The sequence below is a fragment of the Pleurodeles waltl genome, chromosome 10 (genome assembly GCF_031143425.1).
Source record: "Pleurodeles waltl isolate 20211129_DDA chromosome 10, aPleWal1.hap1.20221129, whole genome shotgun sequence".
NCBI classification, from domain to species: Eukaryota; Metazoa; Chordata; class Amphibia; order Caudata; family Salamandridae; genus Pleurodeles; species Pleurodeles waltl.
Genome location: NC_090449.1, coordinates 264,757,865 through 264,779,674, shown reverse-complemented (window position 1 = coordinate 264,779,674; position 21,810 = coordinate 264,757,865). Strand labels below are relative to the sequence as shown.

The 21,810-nt window shown below is 44.3% G+C and overlaps 1 protein-coding gene across 4 annotated transcripts in view; it reads left to right on the top strand.

Annotated features, from left to right (window-relative positions):
- The first annotated feature begins 763 nt into the window (after nucleotides 1-763).
- The window catches only part of LUC7L (LUC7 like), a 251,298-nt gene continuing 230,251 nt past the window's right edge, over nucleotides 764-21,810 (top strand). For 2 of the 4 annotated variants that reach the window (XM_069210400.1, XM_069210399.1), the window contains exon 1: nucleotides 778-939. Coding sequence is in view for 2 of the 4 variants with exons in the window: in XM_069210398.1 (XP_069066499.1) it covers nucleotides 879-939 (61 nt within the window). In the remaining 2 variants the exon portion in view is untranslated. Of the gene's footprint in view, nucleotides 940-21,810 lie in introns of all 4 variants that reach the window. The other 2 variants (XM_069210398.1, XM_069210401.1) reach the window with 2 other exon arrangements.

The following is a 21,810-nucleotide window of genomic DNA, read 5'->3' as shown; positions in this document are numbered from 1 at the left end:
TTGACTGATGGGAGTTGTAGTTTTGTCTTGACTGCAGCTGCTATTTAAATAAACAAGAAAAGAATAGCAAAATAGGAGCCTCCGGTCTTGTCATAAAAGTTTATCTACACAAGGAAAATATAGTACATGTATTGGATGGTTTCCTTGAAAGCACAGGACTACCCCTAATAATTAACCATAACCACTGAATTAAGGATTAGGATTAAGGATTTGAAGCAGTGTGCATTTCAGTGTAAAAACCTTGAACGCCTCAGGGGCAGTATGCGTTACATAAACGCAACTACATTAAACAATGTAAATATGTCACATCTATCACTTCTAAGGTTCCAAAGAGGGGCTAGTTTTTACCAGGCCCCCCTAAATCGTTTTATGATCCCTTCTTCGTCTGTATAGTTTGGAATATGCATCGTGAAATAATAAATATGCCTTATTTGTGTGTGCGTTATGCTAACTGAAATATATAAAAACGCCCTCAAAGGAGAATTTAAGGGAGCTAGGAAAGTTTGACTAAATCTAAATTATTCAAGCAGTTCTATTCAAGCTACGTTCAATAACTTGTACCATCTTTCTAACATGTCTGACTTTACATCTATGCAGATATATTAGTTCCAAGATGTAACTACACCAACACCTTCAATGTGATTTGAGTCTGTAATTCAAAGCGCCATTCCAAGGTGGCCGCCGTATTCACATGTTCAGGACGGTATTCCACAGCAATTCAAAATAGCAGTCTTTCTTTTATGTTGATATGGATTGGTTCCTCTCCGCTTGCCGTTTGTACCCGTAGGCCTTGAAGCAGCCTCCATTTTCTCCGTGGAGTTTCGTGTGTGAGTGTGTTCTAGAGCCTCGTATTTGGCCGGGCTGGGGAGCTTTCTAAGATGTCGGCCCAGGCTCAGATGCGGGCGCTGCTGGACCAGTTGATGGGCACGTCTCGAGACGGTGAGTATTTTAGTAGACAGACGGCGACGACTTTCCTGCTTTTCCTCGCGCAGCCCTGCTTCATCGTAGGAAAGCGAGATCCGGAAACATGGCGCGCATAGCAGAGCGGCCTGCACAGACAGTTATTGTAGCTCGAGAAAGGTCTATTAAATGTGACCGTCTGGAGAAACCAAGCCTAGCTTTAGGCAGTTCCAGTCGTTAAGTTGCGACGCAGGAGTGCGTGTTTGGGGGCATTAGTGTTCGGGCAAGACACTGGTACCACGGAGTGAATACTTTGGCCTGCCCGAAGGACCCAGCTCTGCGCAATTGGGCTTCTGGAGAAAGAAGTTACTGTTGTCATTTTGTGGCACAAGAGGCACTACTTTGTCCTGTTTAGCCTCACGAGTATAGGCTACTCGCTTCTAGATAGCTGATTGGTACTGTCGTCTCCTCCCCAGTCATTGGCGTTTCTTTCCCTTGGAAGTTGAAGTCAAACCATTACCTTTTATCCCCGAGGCAGGGCGATTATGTATTTTTTTGGTTCTCGTACGTTACGTAATGGTGCATCCGCCTTTTATCACTGGTTATGACTAGGTGCATTTATAGTATAGGTTGTAATATAGCACGTTACGCATCCATCAGTTCGAAGCTGTAATGTTCTAGATTTGCAGGTCTTTTAATTTACCCATCAGGTATGGGATTTAATTTCTGTAACTGACCCAAAGAACATCCTTTCCTTTTAATCGTCTGTATCAGGCGTCTGGCATACAAAACATACTTTAGTCCAAGTTATCCACTACCCATCCTTACGGCCAGACGTTAGTTCCAATTCCCAGATCAATTTCGTACGACGTTGCTGCAGGGTAATCGTTTCTTGTGCTTTCCCCTCCTCGTGCTCTAGACGCAATTACCTTGCCAAGCCCGACTACGTATGTTACCTTAAATTTATCAAGCCATACCTAATGACTTAAAAGTCTGTTCCGTGGAAAAGTATCCACAACGCATAATTCATTTATTTTTATTAAGTTTCCTTCTCTACTTCTCAGTAGTGTCGTGTGGCCTGCCACTCAGATCCAAACGCATGCTATATTATCATCATAGGTCTAATATTTGTGAATCTGGTCGTCAAAGCCTATTTTATGTCGGAGCAGAGCGCACCCAACCCGATTTAGTTAAATAATTGGTTCGTTTATACACAAGATATGTATCAAGGTTTCATTACTATTGTGCTAACTACATCTGACAAGGCGTTGAAGTGCTTTCCAGCTGGTTTTACACTATTCCCTAACATTGTTGGTTGTTTTCCTTTTGTATTGTTGGCTATTGGGTTTACCTTAGTGTTTTTAAGACACCTCCATTTTCTATAGTAGGAAATGGAGGTGGTCATCCGTGTGTGTACAGATACTGTATTGATTAGATGAACTTAAATGTTAAAGCAGCTTAGGTTTTGTTTGGTTGTAAGAACATGATTTCAAAGAACGAGAGGTTGTGATTTACGAAATAAGTTGTGGCAATTTGCATAAATGCAATAATAGAAAGACGTGACTTAGAGTAGGCCACATTTATAGAGTAAGGTGTGCAGAGGATTGAGGTTAAGGAGAGGGTCATTCTCTAGAAAGAATGAAGAGAACAATTTTTAGTTTGATCCCAATGGCAATTTTTCTGGCAAGGTTTTAGGAATAGAATGAAACGGGGCCTTTTGGGATAGTGTACAATCTGAGAATGTAGAAAAAACGTGTAAACTAGCACAAATCCCTTTCCCTGTCTTTGATAGTTAAAATTGTCCTGGTATTATATGTTATAGTGACAAAGCCCAGGAAGATGGATTTGTTCAAAAATCGGCTTGCCCAATGGACAAAATACTAGTGAAATCTACTTGTTATGTAAAAATATTCACTTACTGTATTTGCTCCATAAATCAGTTGGATTGAATGGTACAGCATGTCTGTGGTGGCGTGCAGCATTCTGTGCAAATACAGGTATGCAGTGCATGGCGATGTGGACCTCGTATGCACATATCTTCTTGCATTGTCCAAATGCAACTGCAGGATCTACCACAGGCCTGTTGAGAAAGGCCATAGTTCTGCTGTGCTGTGTGAACTACACTGGCTACCGATTTAAAAAAAATAAATGTTGTTTAAAGCCCTAATACCATGCATCGTGGTTTCTACAGTCGAGGTCCTTCTTACTTCCAAATATACCCCTTCTAGAGTCTCGAGTCTGATGCAGTGTCATTTGAGCACTCAGTTGAAGAGTGTAAAGCATGTTGCACATAACGGTGTGCTTTATACTAGAGCCACGTAATAAGGGTGGTCCTAAATTTGCTTTGCTGTGAAAATGGAACTCTTATTTGGATAACGTGTCTGTAGTGGTAGTACAAGCACTTATTAGCAGGGCTGTTATTTCAGAGGACAGCACAGGCACTTAACAGAGCTTTAGAGATTCGGTAGAAAAGTAGCCACACATCTTCTTAGTTTAGCTATACCTTTAATGGATCTGCTGCTCCACTTCTCAGTGGAGCTGTCAGGCATGGCTGTTAAATTTGTAGGAGTGTGGTTCTGAAAAACGCCGCAATGGAAGGTTCTCATGCGGATAACTGAGCCAAATTGTATATTATTTCATGCACAGAACCTGTATGATAATGGTAGCATCATTGCATGCCACCCCTACGAAGAGCTGCAGCAGAGAACAGTAGGTTTGCTGGATGTCTTCACCCACAATAAAAGATGTTGCAAAGGTAACAATTGTGAAATCTTAACACGCACATAGAACCAATGCAGGGCAGACAGGTGCAATGTGCCTTCGTTTTTTACACATAGGGAATAGGCATAGCAAAGGTAGTACCACAAAGCAAGGTTCTTGTGAGAAGAGGATAATGGATCCTTCAGTGATGAGGAATCATCTAGGACAAATGAATCCTTTATGTGGGAGAGGAAAGATATCTGTTGAAAGGAGGTTAGAGTCACAACTCTTCCTCTGCACTATCTGCATGAGACACATTTCATTTGTACTCCTGGGGGTCGGTGACATGCAAGATCAGTACACAGATCTTTCAAACAGCTATGTCATTATTTAATTTCCCCCAAATGAAGCCTGGTAATTCAGCAGGTAGGATCTAGAAATCTGGAATTGGCTTGACAGTTAAACAATCATTCCATAATGTACACTCTTCTGCTCTGCTGTCGTGGCCGGTGACCTACCTAATCATACAAACTAGGAACAAGGGCCCCCTGACAAAAACGATATTGGAGTAGGGCAGGGAGAGCAGGAAAGACAATTCAGTGCACACACACCACCTCCAAAAGCAGGTGCTACATAAAGAATCCAAAGTTAGTAAAGAACAACAACATAGAAAAATATATGAATCTTTACAATATTTAATAATAATAAAAACAATAATATGCCAATATTAAAGCATCAAAATTATACACAATATGCTTATATATGGTCAAAAACTGACTGAATTACAGCCCCCACCTTGCAACATTCAAGCAACCCATTTGCATTCATACTGCACATTAAACTACCATGCCCTTATCTGCGCATACAATTTAAAAAGAATATACAGCTGTGATGCCCCACATCAGTGCAATACATGAACCAAAAGATAGCTTATCATAAACTGCATCCGAGATTTACATAAGAATGACACTAAAAATATGTTGAGCCGTGGTACACAGTTATCACTTATATATTCTGATCATCCTCATATACTAACTAGAACAAAGATAACCTACATTCAATGCACGTTCCACAGAGAAATTACCAAAAAAGTCACCAACATGGCTAGATTCTTAACAATTGAAAACATAAAGAACTTAGTAGGGGTCTCAGCTAACAACCGTTGTATCTATGTCTGACAGCTGTTGCAATGTCGATGCGCCTTTCAGTGCCATGTGGCTCAAGGGCCACGCATCTTCCTCAGGGCAGTCAACAAAGACATTCCAAATACTGAACCCAGGAAGGGAAAGGAGGCGAAATTCCTTAATCAGAACGCTTAAAAAAAAAAAAACACAGATAAGAAAGTTGAATAATAACTTTAAAAAAAAAAAATGGGCGAATACAGGTTACAGTACCACATGCTCCCTTAGCCCTCAAGGAAATCAAATATGTGAAAAACACACTCAGCAGAAGTGCTCTCGGCTAAATGTGAAAAGCGGAGAGGAGAAAGAAACCGTAAACACATTCTAGGACAGCTACTCATGAAATAAAGTTTTCTTACTAAATAAGACCAATGCACTTGAACAATTTGGAAAAAAATAAAATAAAAATGAGGCCCAAAATGTGCGCACAGAAACCATAACTAGATTATATTGCGTGACCAGAAGAACAAATGCCAAAGAACAAATACCTCCAATTCTCAAAAAGTACTGGCCATCTATCTACATGTGGATATTGATGACTTGATATGGCTTAGGTAAATACTCACGGAAACCTAAGGCTCAGTACGTAGCCCAGAAAGATCTATAACCAAAAAAAGAAAGGATAGCAACTATGGCTGATAGAATACTTCAATAAAAAAATATTATTGATACTATAGGTAGGGAAATCATACCCATATACAAGGAACTGGTCCTCTCGAGTCAAGAAGTGGCAAATACTTCTTAAGAAGGAGTAAACCCTCCACGTGTCTCCAAAAGTAGCAATAGCAGTCTGATGTTAAAATGGTGAAAAATAAGACCTCAAGATTACTGTTGGCAAATATGTCCTATCACCATAGCAAAGCTGTGCGCCTACTGCCAAAGGCCCAAATTTAATTGCAGCTGGAGTGCTCCCCCGATGCAAAAGACCACAAATTGCAAGCATCAGAGGTGCTAAACGAAAGTCTTACCTAACGAAAAATGCTGATGTCATCCTGGGCAATGGAAGTACAGCGGCTGAAGAGGAATGCCGAACATTGACTTGCTGGGATGCTACTTAAAGTTAGCCATCATTTGACCATCAGCTCAGTTTTATGTGATTCCATTTTGTGCCCTGCTGCTGTTTATCCACGCAAAGCTTGTTTTCTACTCTGAATGTGTTTTTGCTCTTCACACCAGAGCCATGTTCATACCATGCTAGAACATATGGGAGGTGCAGCTGCGATAGGAGAGTACAAGGCTGAAAATATTATCATCAGAGGCGGGTACCGCTCTGTCTCGCGAATGCACATTGGGGCCTGGCCAGTTCTATTGCATGTTTTCGACACAGACCAAGTACAGCCAGCATTTGAATTCCATAACAGAATGCAGGGGATTACTAGAATCTTCCTCTTGAGTTAATTAAAGGTATAAAAGATGAGGAAACTTGGTGCCAAGGTAGGAACTCACCTATGGAGTGGACGCACTGCCCGGGACATTTTGATTGACCCCCATGTGGTCTCCTTCCTTGACTGTTTTGAGGGTTCCTCCGATCTGTGCTGGCAAGGATGATGGACATAACCCCCATGGTGATGCATTTTAACCTCTTAGCTGCTGGGCCCTTTTTTGGCTATTTGGGGTGGTTCGCGCTTAGGCCTTCATAACTTTCTGTCCACATAAGCGATCCACGCCAAATTTGCGTCCTTTTTTTCAACGTCCTAGGGATTCTAATGGTACCCAGAGTTTGTGGTTTCCCCTGGAGGAGACCAAGAAATTAGCCAAAATATAGCGAAAATTTCGTTAAAAAAAATATAAGGGCTGCCGAAAAAAGGCTTGTGGTTTATTCCCTGAAAATGACATCAACAAAGGGTTTCTGGTGCTAAAATCACCATCTTCCCACCTTTCAGGAACGGGCAGGCTTGAATCAGAAAACCACATTTTTCAACACAAATTTGGCATTTTACTGGGACATACCCCATTTTTACTATTTTTGGTGCTTTCAGCCTCCTTCCAGTTAGTGACAGGAATGGGTGTGAAACCAATGCTGGATCCCGGAAAGCTAAACATTTCTGAAAAGTAGACAAAAAGCTAAATTCAGCAAAGGGTCATTTGTGTAGATCCTACAAGGTTTTCCTACAGAAAATAACAGCTGAAATAAAAAAAATATTGAAATTGAGCTGAAAACAGCCATTTTTCTTTGTTTTACTCTGTAACTTTTTCCTGCGATGTCAGATTTTTGAAAGCAATATATACCGTTACGTCTGCTGGACTCTACGGTTGCGGGGATGTAAATGTAAAATGTAAATTAGCACTTGTATAGCGCACTACTCACCCGTTAGGGTCTCAAGGCGCTGTAGTCATACCGCTATGGAACCCCTCCTGGCTTTTCCCTGTGAGGCGCCCACTCCTGAGCACCCCCAGGGTGAAGCCAGGCATCCAAGCGCTGTTGGGGCCGTTGTGGAGATTAAGCAAGCTATTGCCCAGAGTTGCAGAGTGGGACCCATGAATTAGATTAGGCACCGAGGCGAGAATTATCTGGTCAAGGGGAATTGAGCCCGAGACCTGCCGAAGCGGGACTTGAACCCTGGTCTTGAGCCAGATCTCTGCTTCAGGGTCTGCCGCTCTAACCATTGAGCCACACTTCTCCACGATATACAGGGCTTGTAGGTTCATCAAGAACCCTAGGTACCCAGAGCCAAAGGTATGAGACACCTAACCAGCCGCTCCATAGGGGAAACATATGGCCAAAAATGGGCATTCCCATTGGAAGTGTATAATGGTACTATTATCACCAAAGATTTCACAAAGTAGTCTCTCACTGAATGCGATTATTAAAACCTTCAGCCACAGAATCGAAATAACACATTCAAAAGACTTAACTTTTTTTTTTACGTTAAGCTGACACATCAGTCACATGCTTTTGTGTCACTTTAACAAGCTAATACATTTGAGATTTTTTCTGTGTATCCATGTGCAAACAGTGTTCAACAAAAGAAGCTTAAACCTTATGATTTCGTATGGCGGATGTAGGAAGTTGGCTCTGTATGCACTATTTCAAAGTAAGGAATAGTATGCACAGAGTCCAAGGGTTCCCCTTAGAGGTAAGATAGTGGCAAAAAGAGATAATACTAATGCTCTATTTTGTGGTAGTGTGGTCGAGCAGTAGGCTTATCAAAGGAGTAGTGTTAAGCATTTGTTGTACATACACACAGGCAATAAATGAGGAACACACACTCCGAGACAAATCCAGGCCAGTAGGTTTTGTGATAGAAAAATATATTTTCTTAGTTTATTTTAAGAACCGCAGGTTCAAATTCTACATGTAATATCTCATTTGAAAGGTATTGCAGGTAAGTACTTTAGGAACTTTGAATAATCACAGTAGCATATATACTTTTTACATAAAACACAATAAGCTGTTTTAAAAGTGGACACTTAGTGCAATTTTCACAGTTCCTGGGGGAGGTAAAGTAATGTTAGTTTTTGCAGGTAAGTAAACCACCTACGGGGTTAAGATTGGGGTCCAAGGTAGCCCACCGTTGGGGGTTCAGAGCAACCCCAAAGTCACCACACCAGCAGCTCAGGGCCAGTCAGGTGCAGAGTTCAAAGCGGTGCCCAAAACGCATAGGCTTCAATGGAGAGAAGGGGGTGCCCCGGTTCCAGTCTGCCAGCAGGTAAGTACCCGCGTCTTCGGAGGGCAGACCAGGGGGGTTTTGTAGGGCACCGGGGGGGGACACAAGCTCACACAAAAAGTACACCCTCAGCGGCACTGGGGCGGCCGGGTGCAGTGTGCAAACACACGTCGGGTTTCCAATGGATTTCAATGGAAGACCAAGGGGTCTCTTCAGCGGTGCAGGCAGGCAAGGGGGGGGGCTCCTCGGGGTAGCCACCACCTGGGCAAGGGAGAGGGCCTCCTGGGGGTCACTCCTGCACTGAAGTTCCGATCCTTCAGGTGCTGGGGGCTGCGGGTGCAGGGTCTTTTCCAGCCGTCGGGATTTTTAGAGTCAGGCAGTCGCGGTCAGGGGGAGCCTGGGGATTCCCTCTGCAGGCGTCGCTGTGGGGGCTCAGGGGGGACAACTTTGGTTACTCACAGTCTCGGAGTCGCCGGAGGGTCCTCCCTGAGGTGTTGGTTCTCCACCGGTCGAGTCAGGGTCGCCGGGTGCAGTGTTGCAAGTCTCCCGCTTCTTGCGGGGATTGCAGGGGTCTTTAAATCTGCTCCTCTGTAACAAAGTTGCAGTCTTTTTGGAGCAGGTCCGCTGTCCTCGGGAGTTTCTTGTTCCTCTTGAAGCAGGGCAGTCCTCTGAGGATTCAGAGGTCGCTGGTCCTTGAGAAAGCGTCGCTGGAGCAGGTTTCTTTAGAAGGCAGGAGACAGGCCGGTAGGACTGGGGCCAAAGCAGTTGGTGTCTTCTTTCTTCTTCTGCAGGGGTTTTCAGCTCAGCAGTCTTCTTCTTCGGTAAGTTGCAGGAATCTAAATCTTTAGCTTCAGGGAAGCCCTTAAATACTAAATTTAAGGGCGTGTTTAGGTCTGGGGGGTTAGTAGCCAATGGCTACTAGCCCTGAGGGTGGGTACACCCTCTTTGTGCCTCCTCCCAAGGGGAGGGGGTCACATTCCTATCCCTATTGGGGGAATCCTCCATCTGCAAGATGGAGGATTTCTAAAAGTTAGTCACTTTAGCTCAGGACACCTTAGGGGCTGTCCTGACTGGCCAGTGACTCCTCCTTGTTATTCTCATTATCTCCTCCGGTCTTGCCGCCAAAAGTGGGGCCGTGACCGGAGGGGGCGGGCAACTCCACTAGCTGGAGTGCCCTGTGGTGCTGGAACAAAGGGGGTAAGACTTTGAGGCTCACCGCCAGGTGTTACAGCTCCTGCCTGGGGGAGGTGTTAGCATCTCCACCCAGTGCAGGCTTTGTTACAGGCCACAGAGTGACAAAGGCACTCTCCCCATGTGGCCAGCAACATGTCTCGAGTGTGGCAGGCTGCTAGAACCAGTCAGCCTACACGGGTAGTTGGATTAGGTTTCAGGGGGCACCTCTAAGGTGCCCTCTGGGGTGTATTTTACAAAAAAATGTACACTGGCATCCGTGTGCATTTATTGTGCTGAGAAGTTTGATACCAATTTCCTTACAGCGGACGTGTGTGAACTGAATCTAATATTGAACTGTCTGCCCATTTCTCTGACATATCCCAAGGATCAGGAGCACATAATGGAATAAATAATATTAAACTTTACTGCTTCTGCAGTAAGTCATGTTATTAAGTTGTATCCTCTTGTTCTTATAACAAAGAATCGGAGACTATGTCCTGCTCGCAAGCGTGATGTCTGCAACATTGCCGTCCAACCACGGGTCAGTGCCCTCACTGGATTTCTGTATATAACCTGTTTGCTAAAGAATTCTAGCTTAAACAAGTTTATCTCGTAGATTTCAGTTCCTCTCAAATTGAAACACTGGAGGTGGGAAACACGGATCGTCGTCAATCCTGTTCAGAATATGCCATTGGGCATTGACAATCTTTCTGATCTTATTGTTCATATTGTAGTGTCGGATTGCGCAAACCCAGTCCATTCATGTTCCAAGACAGTGCTTATTGCCATTTGTGACCTGGTGTCCATCTTGAGGGCCTGGGTTGAACTCTCTGCCACACCCTCCTCAGGTCCCGACTCCCAAGGGTAAGCTTAGTTTTAGTAGAGTGTTTGTTTACACATGCTCCGGGCACTGCATGCACGCTTCCTCCTTCAGTCAAGCTCTGCAAAATGCACAACTGAACACAACCTGCCCCCACCCTGCTACCCTGCCCTGCGGGACCCCAACTTCTCTACCTGGCAGAGTGCTTGTTCTCTCCTCCGCCCCCCTCCCCCCCCCCCGCCCCCATAACTTTCAAGCACATTTGTGGATGAGCTAAAGATATACAAATGATTCTCTCTATGTACGTGGATGCTCTCATCCCTTACATGTTCAAGGATGTTCAACCAATTTGTTGGTGGGCACCAGCTCAGTCTCCAGAACAACTTTCTGGCCCAGTCCTCCCATTCTCTGCCCTGTTCTCAAGACTTCTCCCCTCCCTCGGCTTGGTGTGGCCCATCTCTGCTCGACTCTCCGTGGGGGCAAGTCGGGATGCTGCCCATTTCCACGGCATTCCAGCCAGTCACAGGCCTCCTCTGATGAGTGGAAGAGCCAGGACCTACCGTCTCCCACTACTCTCAATCGGGCTGGAAAGAGCATCATGTACTTGATGTCTGTGGCCCGGAGGGCCTTTTTCACCTCCCCAAAATGGCTGGGGTCCCGTCGGATTTGCAGGGATTTTCAGGTCGCCCCCTGTGCGGGCCATCTGTAAAATTGCGTCTCAGTGCCTAAAATTAAAGACTCTACCAATTATTGTTCGGGGAAGTGCTCCCACTGGAGGCAGCCAGGCCTGCACTCTTTGGGCACTTCCAATCGTAAAGTAATTAGACAGTCTCTTAGGGCACAGTTTATTCAGGATAAGATCCTCTATGAAAAGTTCTGCACTTTGCTGTTATACCCCTTCCAGGATGCCCGTAATTCGTATGTTGTTGCTGCATGCCCCACCCTCCTGATCCTCTAGCTTTGCAGCGACTGCCGCATGCTGCTTTGTCAGTTCCTGTACTTCGTTTTCCAGCCTTTGAAGCCCGTTGATTTGGCTGTCCGCTGTGGTAACCTTGTCCGTAGCCTTGTGGAGATCAGCTCTCAGTAGATTAACATTGATTGTCACTGTGTCTACTTTCAGCTCAGTGGTGGCTCTAAGCGATTGTCTGGCCTCCGGTATCTCCCACTGCGAAGAGTCGCCATTCTGAGGCTTCCATTGCCGGGGCTGACTTGTTCCTCTCTGTTCCAGCTGTCTTCACCTGCATGGTGTATTTGTGTAGGTTGTTTCTGTGTAGTCTTCAGGCCCTGGTTGCGTCCCATCTTTCCAATCTCCCCTCCTGTGGTGCACACCAGCTCTCTCTCTCCCCCCGCGGCAAAGGGGGGTTCACTGCACCGGATGCATCAGACCACTTTCTTCCTTCTCTCTCCAGTCCTCTTCTGGCCCTTCACCACCTGGGCATCTTGGGCGGGTACACCGTTGCCAATAGCCTCATGCTTCTGGGTCAGCCTCCCGATTTGTTCTGTCGTGCGCCCCCCCCCCCCCCCCCCCCCTTGAGGTACTTCCGCCTGTATCCCTCGACAGCTAGGTTTCTCCAGGGCCTCACCTCGCCCTTTCTTTAGCCTTTTAGCCTGTGTCCAGCCCAGGGCAGCCTGTCCCCCATGGTGCCAATCTTTTATGCCGCCTCCTCCGCTTTTGATTAGGTTTGCCTCTGGTGTGGCTCTTTCTTTGGGGATGCCTCAGCTTCCCACCACCTCCTATCTCCATACCTGTTCTGGTCACAGCTGGGGAATTGTTGCACCCACCCCAGGCTGATCTTTCTTCTCCAGGCCTTTACCCAGCAGGCCCCTTTTTCCAACCACGATGCACCTCAGGACTTGTAGCACTCTGCAGGCTCCATTCTCACTGTGGAGACCCTCCTTCCATCCATAGGTCTCAGGCCTCCTCTCGTTTGTCGGCTGGTCCTGGCCCAGGTCTCCTCAGGGCCCACTCCTCGGGTCACCGCCGCCAACCTGAAAATGGGCTGCCTGGCCCGTTGCCTCGTTTTTCCTCTGGCTTGTCTGGGGCTGACATAAGGTTGCGCACCCTTCCGCCTCCGATGCGCCTCAGTGGCAGCCCCCTTCTTGCTGGGGCGCTTGCTGTGCCAGCTGCTTGGTCGGCTGCAGTCCCACTGCTGCCATTTTGTTGGTCCGCTCGCCAGACCTCAAATTATTCAGCCTTTCTGGCTCCCTGGGCACTCCTATTCATGGCCAGCAGGATCCCCAGGAGTCCACAGACCAATTCTATTGGCTTGCCCCGACGCTGGGCGGGATTCCAGGACTGATTTCAGGGTGCTATTGCTGGTGATTGTGGAGCCGCTCACTTATGCGGACATCTTGCTTTGCACCTAGCTGTGTCCCCTCAAAATTGTATTGTTTTAACATGGCCGTCCTGACTTCTTGGCAATATACTCCATTCGGAGGGCACCCAGTGATATCGTCCTGTGTAGGCGCTGTTCCCCCGAAGGTTGTGCTGGCATCTGTGGTGGGATTTTTAGCATCTTTGCGCTGCTGAATGGGCTCTTCAGTTTGCCCGTTCATCGGTTTTGGTCCGGTCGCTACAGCAGCATTGTACCATTGTAAGTGCCTGCATGGAAACCTTTTCGTTTCACTCTAGACAATATGGTTATTTCCAGGCTTCTAGGTTTGTCAGCCTATAGTGAGTTTCATTCTGGTCGTGCCAAGTCTGTGTTAATTTAGAAATCAATTGGGGTTTGCAAGTCAATGTTCGGCATTCCTCTTTAGCTGCTGTGCACCTGCACTTCCATTGCCTGGGATGAGATAAGCGTTTTTAGTTGGGTAAGACTTTCTTTTAGCACATCCGATCCTTGCGGTTTGTGGTCTTAATTTCACTTAAGTTGCAATTCATTTTGGGCCTTTGACACTAGGCGCTTGGCTTCGCTATGGTGATCAGAAACATTTGCCAATAGTAATCTTGATGCTTTTAATTTGTCGCCCAACCGGAGGAGCCACCACAGCCTTCGGTGTCTTGTATATGGGTATAATTTCCCTACTTTTAGGATTATTATTTTTTTATTTTTTTATTGAAGCAATCTATCAGCCATAATTGGTGTCCTAATTTTTTTTAAAATTTTATTTTTATCAGTCTTTTTGTCTTAGGTATCGAGGCTTAGGTTTCAATGAGTTTTTACTTAAGCTGTTTCGAGTCATCAATAGCCACATGTAGATGCCCAGAAAGTTTTGAAAATTTTACATCTTTCTTTGGCATTTTAATGGGTAGCTCTCTTAACGTATTTTTCTTTCTTCTCTCAGCTTTTCACATTTAGCGATGAGCACTTCTGTGGTGTGTGTTTTTTTTCTTCATGTTTGATTTCCTTGACAGCTAAGAGAGCATTAAGCTACTGTCATTGGTATTTTGCCCTTTTTAGTTAACATTCAACTTTCTAATTTGTTTTTTCTTAATAGAGTTCTGATTAAGGGATTTCACTCCCCCACCCTCCCTTGGTTCAGAGTTTGGAATGCCTTTGTTGATTGTGTCCTGAGGAAGGTGTGTGGCTCTTGAGCCATATGGCACCAAAACGCACGTTGACATTACAACAGTTGTCAGATACAATGATTGTCAGCTGAGACCCTTACTAAGTTCTTTGTTCTCAATTGTTAAGAATCTAGCAATCTTGGTGACTTTTTTGTAATTTTTCTGTGGAACGTGCATTGAATGCATGTTATCGTTGTTCTAGTTGGTATATGAGGATGATCAGACAATATAACTGGTAATTATGACCATAGGTCAGCACATTTTTAGTGTCATTCTTATGCACATCCTGGATGCAGTTTATAAGCCATCTTTTGGTTCAGGTTTGAAATTGATGTGGGGATCACAGCTGTATATGCTTTTTGAAATGTATGCGACAGATAAGGGCATGGTTGTGCGGTATGAATGCAAATAGATTGCTCAAATGTTTTATGTAAGGTTGGGGGCTGTAATTCACACAATTGTTGCTGATCATGTATAAGCATATTGTGTATAATTTTGATGCTTTCTTTTTTATATATTGTTTTTCTTAAAGATTGTATAAGATTCATATATTTTTCTAGGATGCTGGTCTTTATTAACCTTGGATTGTGTTACGTAGAACCTGCTTTTGGGGGTGCAGTTTGTGCATTGAACTGTCTACCTCCCCTACAGCCTTCAATGCAGGATTTCCCCTGGAGCGACACAAATGTCTCCGGTATACCAAAATATTAAGCACACTACAGATATGCCAACACATCAAGCACCTTTCGCTCCCTGTTTCTCCCCCCACCACCAGTGATGGGATGTAAAATTCTTTATGGAAGATCACTGACCATAACCTGCTGCAGGCCTTTACATGTCCGACTCGCGCCGAGGGAGCTACGCTCAACCAAACCTTTTCCAATGAACACTGGGCAAGGACACCCTCCAAAGTGGAATGAAAAGAGGGCAAGAACTAACGGTTCACTGTAATCAAGCAGTGATGGACATAATGGAGGTAGTAGCTCTCCTGCACCTCAAAAGGCAGAATAACAAGATGACACACTGTTGGTTCAACCAGCACTAAACAAAGAAAGACTAGCTGAGAGGTCATCACAGCTTAATCCCTTGGCAACAAACCTGGTACAACTGCTGGAGAGAAAAAACAATTATAAAAAAGCATAAGGAACTCAAAAGCGGATTGTTTTCAGCTATCAACTGTATAATGTCAGAAACCAGTGAAGGAAACTTTCGGAAGTTGTCAAATAAAGGGGAACCAATAAATCCCACCATGAGCACAGACACCTTGATTGTGTCTTGTGGTGTATTTTTAACACTTTCTAAAGACCGACTAATGAAAATCGTAGAATATACCACAGTTAACATGGAAAGAAAACCAGAGTTGAGTCTGAATAATCACCCCCACAGTGTGGGGGAAAAATGTCTACTCCTTAGAACGATGTGATACTTTCGAAGTCCACAAATGAGGTCATTTGAGATGAGTGATGTAATAATGCCTATGAAAGAAATCTCCCATTTTAATGACACCACACCCTCAACGATCATTAAGGACATTAGTCAGCTTGTTCTCCCCTCTGAACGAAGCAAATCCACCAACTCTTCCACACACTTCAACATTTACATAGAGCCTCTGATGGAGATCCGCAAACAAGTGAACCTCGTATACCACATATGTTCTGATGACGCACAGATATACTTAAAAACATTTCCTCCCTTGAGGACATCGACTGTCACAATGACACAGTATCAAAAACCCAAGCCTGGGTGGCATGAAATCGTCTCCAGTTAAAAGCTCTGAAAATGGAACTCCTCCTTGCCCAGAATTCCTTTTCCTCTCCCTATCCAACAACCCCATCACCATCTCAAAATAGATCAGCCATCAATTGCAAACCAACCATCAGCAAATCAACTCAATCCTTTAAAATAACTCTGGCTAAAAACTTTAACATCAAAGCACACGTGAGCGCACCCACTCCTGGTTCCCTTCGCCAACTGAACCAACTAATGAAGTTAAAGCTGTTAATCCTTAGTTGTATCCAGACTGTATTTTGGTAGTGTAACCCTGAGAGGTTTACCAAAATATTGAATAGCTTCACTGAAGGTTACTCCTAACACCAGAGCTAGACTGTTCCATATCTTTCTCAACTCTCCACTTGATCCCTTTCAAAGTCAGGATCCAGCAAAAAATTCTGTGCCCAATGCCAAAAACCATGCATAAAAATAAACCGATGTACCTTAAACAAAACTTCAGTCACAGTACGCCGACACTCCATAAGCAGTGCAAACCTTCTATGGCTGGAACCCCTAAGATTTAGGAAAAACTTTCTCCTGCCACTTCTCCTGGCCACCCCCCCCTGCCCCAGAATCTGGAACTGTCTTCCACCTCTCAGCTTGAATGAACCCATGAGTACGAGAACAATCGCAGATGAAGAACCTCTAGTCTCTGGACTGTACTTGTTTTGTAACTGTGTGGGTTTTTCCAAGATTCATTGCTCTAATACCCATGGGTCACGTTTGTGCTTTATAAAGCTCTTTAAATAAAAGGTCTCTGATTTATTTATTTTATTTTCCCCTAATCATGTGCTCCCACCACGCATAGTGCAATTTTTGCATTAGGAATTAAAAGTGAGAGATCAACAACCTTCCAAAGTGAAACAAAAACCAGGCACTGACAACAGATCTGTTGCACAAAAACAAGTTAACACATCCACAACAATAAGGAACATAAAGGAGTTCATACAGCCCACCAGTAGAAGTCTCAGTCATTTAATGCCATTCAAATCTTCAGGCAGACTGACGTTTCTGAGCTTTATTTTGTTTTTAACTGTTGATATTTATCATTTAACCCCTTCGCTGCCAGGCCTTTTTCCCCCTCGGGTGCCAAGGCTTTTTTTTGCCTGTTTGGGGCAGTTCGCGCTAAGCCCTCAACTTTTTGTCCACACAAGCTACCCACACCAAATTTGCATCCTTTTTTTTTTTTTTCCAACATCCTAAGGATTCTAGAGGTACCCAGACTTTGTGGGTTCCACTGAAGGAGACCAAGAAATTAGCCAAAATACAGTGAACATTTTGTTTAAAATAAAAAAAGAAAAATGGGAAAAAGGGCTGAAGAAGAAGGCTTGTGGTTTTTTCCCTGAAAATGGCATTAACAAAGGGTTTGTGGTGCTAAAATCACCATCTTCCTAGCTTTCAGAAACAGGCAGACTTGAATAGGAAAACCCAATTTTTCAACACAATTTTGACATTTTACTGGGACATGACAGTTTACAAATTTTTTGTGCTTTCAGCCTCCTTCCAGTTATTGACAGAAATGGGTCCCAGAAAGCTTAACATTTCTGAAAAGTAGACACAATTCTGAATTCAGCAAGAGGTCATTCATGTAGATCTACAAGTGTTTCCTACAGAAAATAACAGCTGACATAAAAGAATATTGAAATTGAGGTGAAAATAAAACATCCTTTTTTCTCCATGTTTTACTCTGTAACTTTTTCCAGTGATGTCAGATTTTTGAAAGCAATATACCGTTATGTCTGCTGGACTCCGCTGGTTAGATATATAGGTCTTGTAAGTTCATCAAGAACCCTAGGTACCCAGAGCCAATAAATGAGCTGCACCTTGCAGTGGGTTTTCATTCTATACCATGTATACAGCAATGAATTTGCTGAAATATAAAAGGTGAAAAATGGGCATCAAGAAAACCTTTGTATTTCCAAAATGGGCACAAGATAAGGTGTTGAGAAGCAGTGGTTATTTGCACATCTCTGAATTCCGGGGGTCCATACTACCATGTGAATTACAGGGCATTTCTCAAATAGATGTATTTTTTACACACACTTACATTTGGAAGGAACAAATGTAGAGAAAGACAAGGGGCAATAACACTTGTTGTGCTATTCTGTGTTCCCCCACTTCTCCTGATAAACAATGGTATCTCACTTGCGTGGTTAGGCCTACTGCTCGCGACAGGAAGCACAAAATGGACACATCACATTTTTTACATTGAAATCTGACATGTTTTTTGGAAAGTGCCTAGCTGTAGATTGTGGGCTCTAGCTCAGCTGGCACCTAGGGAACCTCCCAAACCTGTGCATTTTTTAAAACTAGACACCTAGGGGAATCCAAGATGGGGTGACTTTTGGGGCTCTGACCAGGTGCTGTTACCCAGAATCCTTTCCAAACCTAAAAATTTGGCCAAGAAAACACATTTCAGTGACAGAAAGTTCTGGAATCTGAGAGGAGCCACAAATTTCCTTCCACCCAGCTTTCCCCCAAGTCTCCCGATAAAAATGGTACCTCACTTGTGTGGGTGGCCCAGGTGCCTGCAACAGAAAAATGCCAAAAACCTGTAGAGATTGAGGGGATACCACAGCGACTTGATAAGCACATATTTTTCTTTTATACATCTTTTAGGCTGACTCTGCTTTGGGGACCCACACAAGTGAGGTGTCATTTTTCTTGGGAGGCTCAGGGGAACTCTGGGTGGTAGGAAATGTGTGCGGCAGCAATGATCCTACAACATTTTTAAGCAAATGTTGAGGTCCGCAGAGGAGTCTTGGTAAGAAAGTGTTGGGAGATCCAGGCAAGCCACACCTCCTTGGACTCCTTGGGGTGTCTATTTTTATAACTTGTCTGGGTTTGGTAGGTTTCCCTAGATGAAGGCTGCACCAGGGACCAAAAACATAGGTGCCGCCCCCCCCCCCCCCCCAAAACACAGGTAGTTTTGCAATAGATAAATTTGATGTGTCCACCTACTTATGTGTTGTTCCAAACACTAAAATTGTGAAAAGAACCGCACTTTGGTTATGTTAAAAAGCCCCCTCACCCACCAACCAAGTTGGTGGCATGCTTCATCATCGGGGTCCCACCCGAGACACCTAGCATGTCACAGGTGTGCTGCGATGCCTGATTACAGCAGAGCAGGTTTTGCCATTTTTACTGCACATACTAGTTGGATTTGGCACGAGGATGAGTGATGGTTCAGTGGATCAAATTTTATTAACAAGAGATTTCACAAACATGAAATGCACTGTTAATGAATGTAAGGCCAAAAAACTGAACTAATGATTCGCAGCTCGTGAGCTATAAAGCCACGACAAGGCACCAACCGCTTTACAGTCCATTCACACACCTTCCATACATGACACGCAGAAGACCATTGACGCCGCCTGCCACGGGCCCAACACATTACAACACTCGCATCGACAGACCGCGCCACTCAAGGGCCCATAACTTTCATACGCCCACATGCCTGATACAGCAATCACACCAGCTGATGAGTGTGTGGACTGGCGTTTGGCTGGCACTGCCAGCCAAGCGCCACCCTTCTCACATCGCCAGCCAAGCGCCACCCCACGCACACCGCCAGCCAAGCGCCACCCCACACACGCCACCGTCAATTTTGTTTTGTTTTTAAACAACAAAGAAACTACTAATCATAAATAAGTACAAAACTACAAACGCAAAAGCTCTAACTGAATACTTTACTAATGCCAACCGTGAAACTGAACTTATAAAAATATAAAACAGCAGTTTACACTCACAGAATTTCCCAGTAATTCTTCTGTGTGTGGTAGCTCCTGAAACAGCCACCCACACACAGCTCAGATTCGAAGGACAATCAGGGCAGTACATCCTAGTCTCCTTCCTGATAACTCTTCGAGCACAGAATCTACATCTCTTAGCAGGAAAGTTTTATTTTGGCCGTGGGAGGAATGTGCTTAGCAAAGTGACGATCTTTCAATCTAGCCACATCCTCCACCACTGTTTCTCTAGGAACTGTTGCCTGTTCCAGCACAACAAGGCTAGCTATGATAGACTCCTGAAATTTCACAAATGTCATCCTTGACTCTGGAGAACTATCCTTGGGCACAACAAAAGCATTAAAAGTTGCCAAGTGGAACAAGTGAACCGCTAATTTCTTATAACAAACGTAAGACTTACGAGCAGCAGTGTAAGGTTCCAACCTCTGATCTACTCTGTCAACACCACCCATGTGCTTATTATAGTCTAAAATGCACACAGGTTTGCGCACTTCGGCAACCTGACTCCAAACAGCCACAGGTGAAGTACTCTCATCGTGGATGGTACTTAGCACATACACCTCCCTCTTGTCTACAAATTTCAGAGCTAGCAGGTCATCATTCCGCAAGGCACTGCACTGTCCCTTCTCGAGTTTTTTTACAGACTAACTCTCTTGCATAGCCTTTCCGATTAGAGCGGAATGTGCCACAAGCAACAGTGTCCACTCTGAACAACTCCTTGAACTACTGAACTCCAGTGTAGAAGTTACCTACATATAAATGGTGGCCTTTTGTTAAACAGTCGTCTACCAAGTTCCCACACAATTTTCTCGCTAACTCCAAAAGTGGGTGGGCAACCAGGAGGGTCAATATTGGAATCCCTACCAGTGTAGACCTGGAAATTATAAACATATCCTGTACTACTTTCAGACGGCATATACATCTTAATTCCATACTGTGTCCTCTTGCTAGGAATGTACTCCTTAAAAACACCCTTGAACAGGACCAAAGACTCATCTACAGAAATTTCTTTGCCTTGAACATAGATCTCTGAAAACAGATCTACCAAATGATTAAGGACCTGTCTAATCTCAAAAAGATGGTCCGAATCAGGGTAATCTTGTGGCAAGGCTAAAGCATTATCTACAAAATGCAACATCCAAAGAAGAAGCTCATACCGGTTCCGACTCATGATCGCAGGAAATATAGAAGTTGCCATCAAGGGACTAGTAGACCAATATGAAGACAGTGATGGCTTTCTTATCAGCCCCATCAAAAAAGTTAAACCCAAGAACTTTTTCAACTCTTGCAGATTTGTGGGAATCCACCGGCTAGCTCTAGAGTGGGTCCCTCAAAAACTGCTCTGCATACAAATTAGTCTGCTCAACAATCTCTTCTAAAAATATATTGTCCATAAACAACTCAAAAAAGTTGACAGGCAAAAAGGTTTCCATATTAACTCGACACCCTAAGAAACCAGTAAACGCAGGCAAATGTGGCTGCTCAATGTTTGGTGCAACCCACGTGTCAGGTCTTCCAATGGGAAGCCTTTCAGCTGCTGGCTCCTGCACCATCGGCACATCGGTGTCCTCCTCTAAAACAGGCCCTTCTTAAGCACTGAGAGTGGCTTCATAATCAGATGATTCCTCTCTGACAGAATATTCAGTTCCAGAAGCTTGCACTTCCTCCTCTGCCTCAGATGCAAAGTCAGTCTCATAATCATGGTCAGAAGACGACGCAAAAAGCACATCAACAACCCGCTGAGCGGTAATCCTACGGCTAGCCATGATCCTTCCTACAAAAATTAACTGGACAGATGCTCCACCAGCACTGTGTAAGATAAGTAACACACTAAGGGGGTTATTACAACTTTGGAGGAGGTGTTAATCCGTCCCAAAAAGTGACGTATATACCACCATCCGTATTACGAGTCCATTATATCCTATGGAACTCGTAATACGGCTGGTGGTATATCCGTCATTTTACCGTCACTTTTGGGACGGATTAGCACCTCCTCCAAAGTTGTAATAACCCCCTAAGTGTAGCTTTATCACTAAGAGTTATGAACTCAAAAACCATACCGCTCACTTGCCTGACAAAGCTTGACTCGCCAGCAACTACTCAGCACAGCCACAGCAATCACCAATGATATCCCATTGAAAAGAGAAAAAAAGCAAATTAGACATAAGACCACACAATAATCATTGTGCATAAATCTAAAGACAATTTCACACACAATCCTTCATTCAGTACACCACCTACAAACGTGTCATACATGCATGGCAACAATACTCCTTTGGAGTAAATTTATTTACTTACCTAAAACATGCAACTACCCATACCGCAGGAAAACCACTGCCACAGCTGCAACAAGCCAAAGCAAAGGAAGCAAAAGCTTTGAACTAGAACAAAAAGAAGA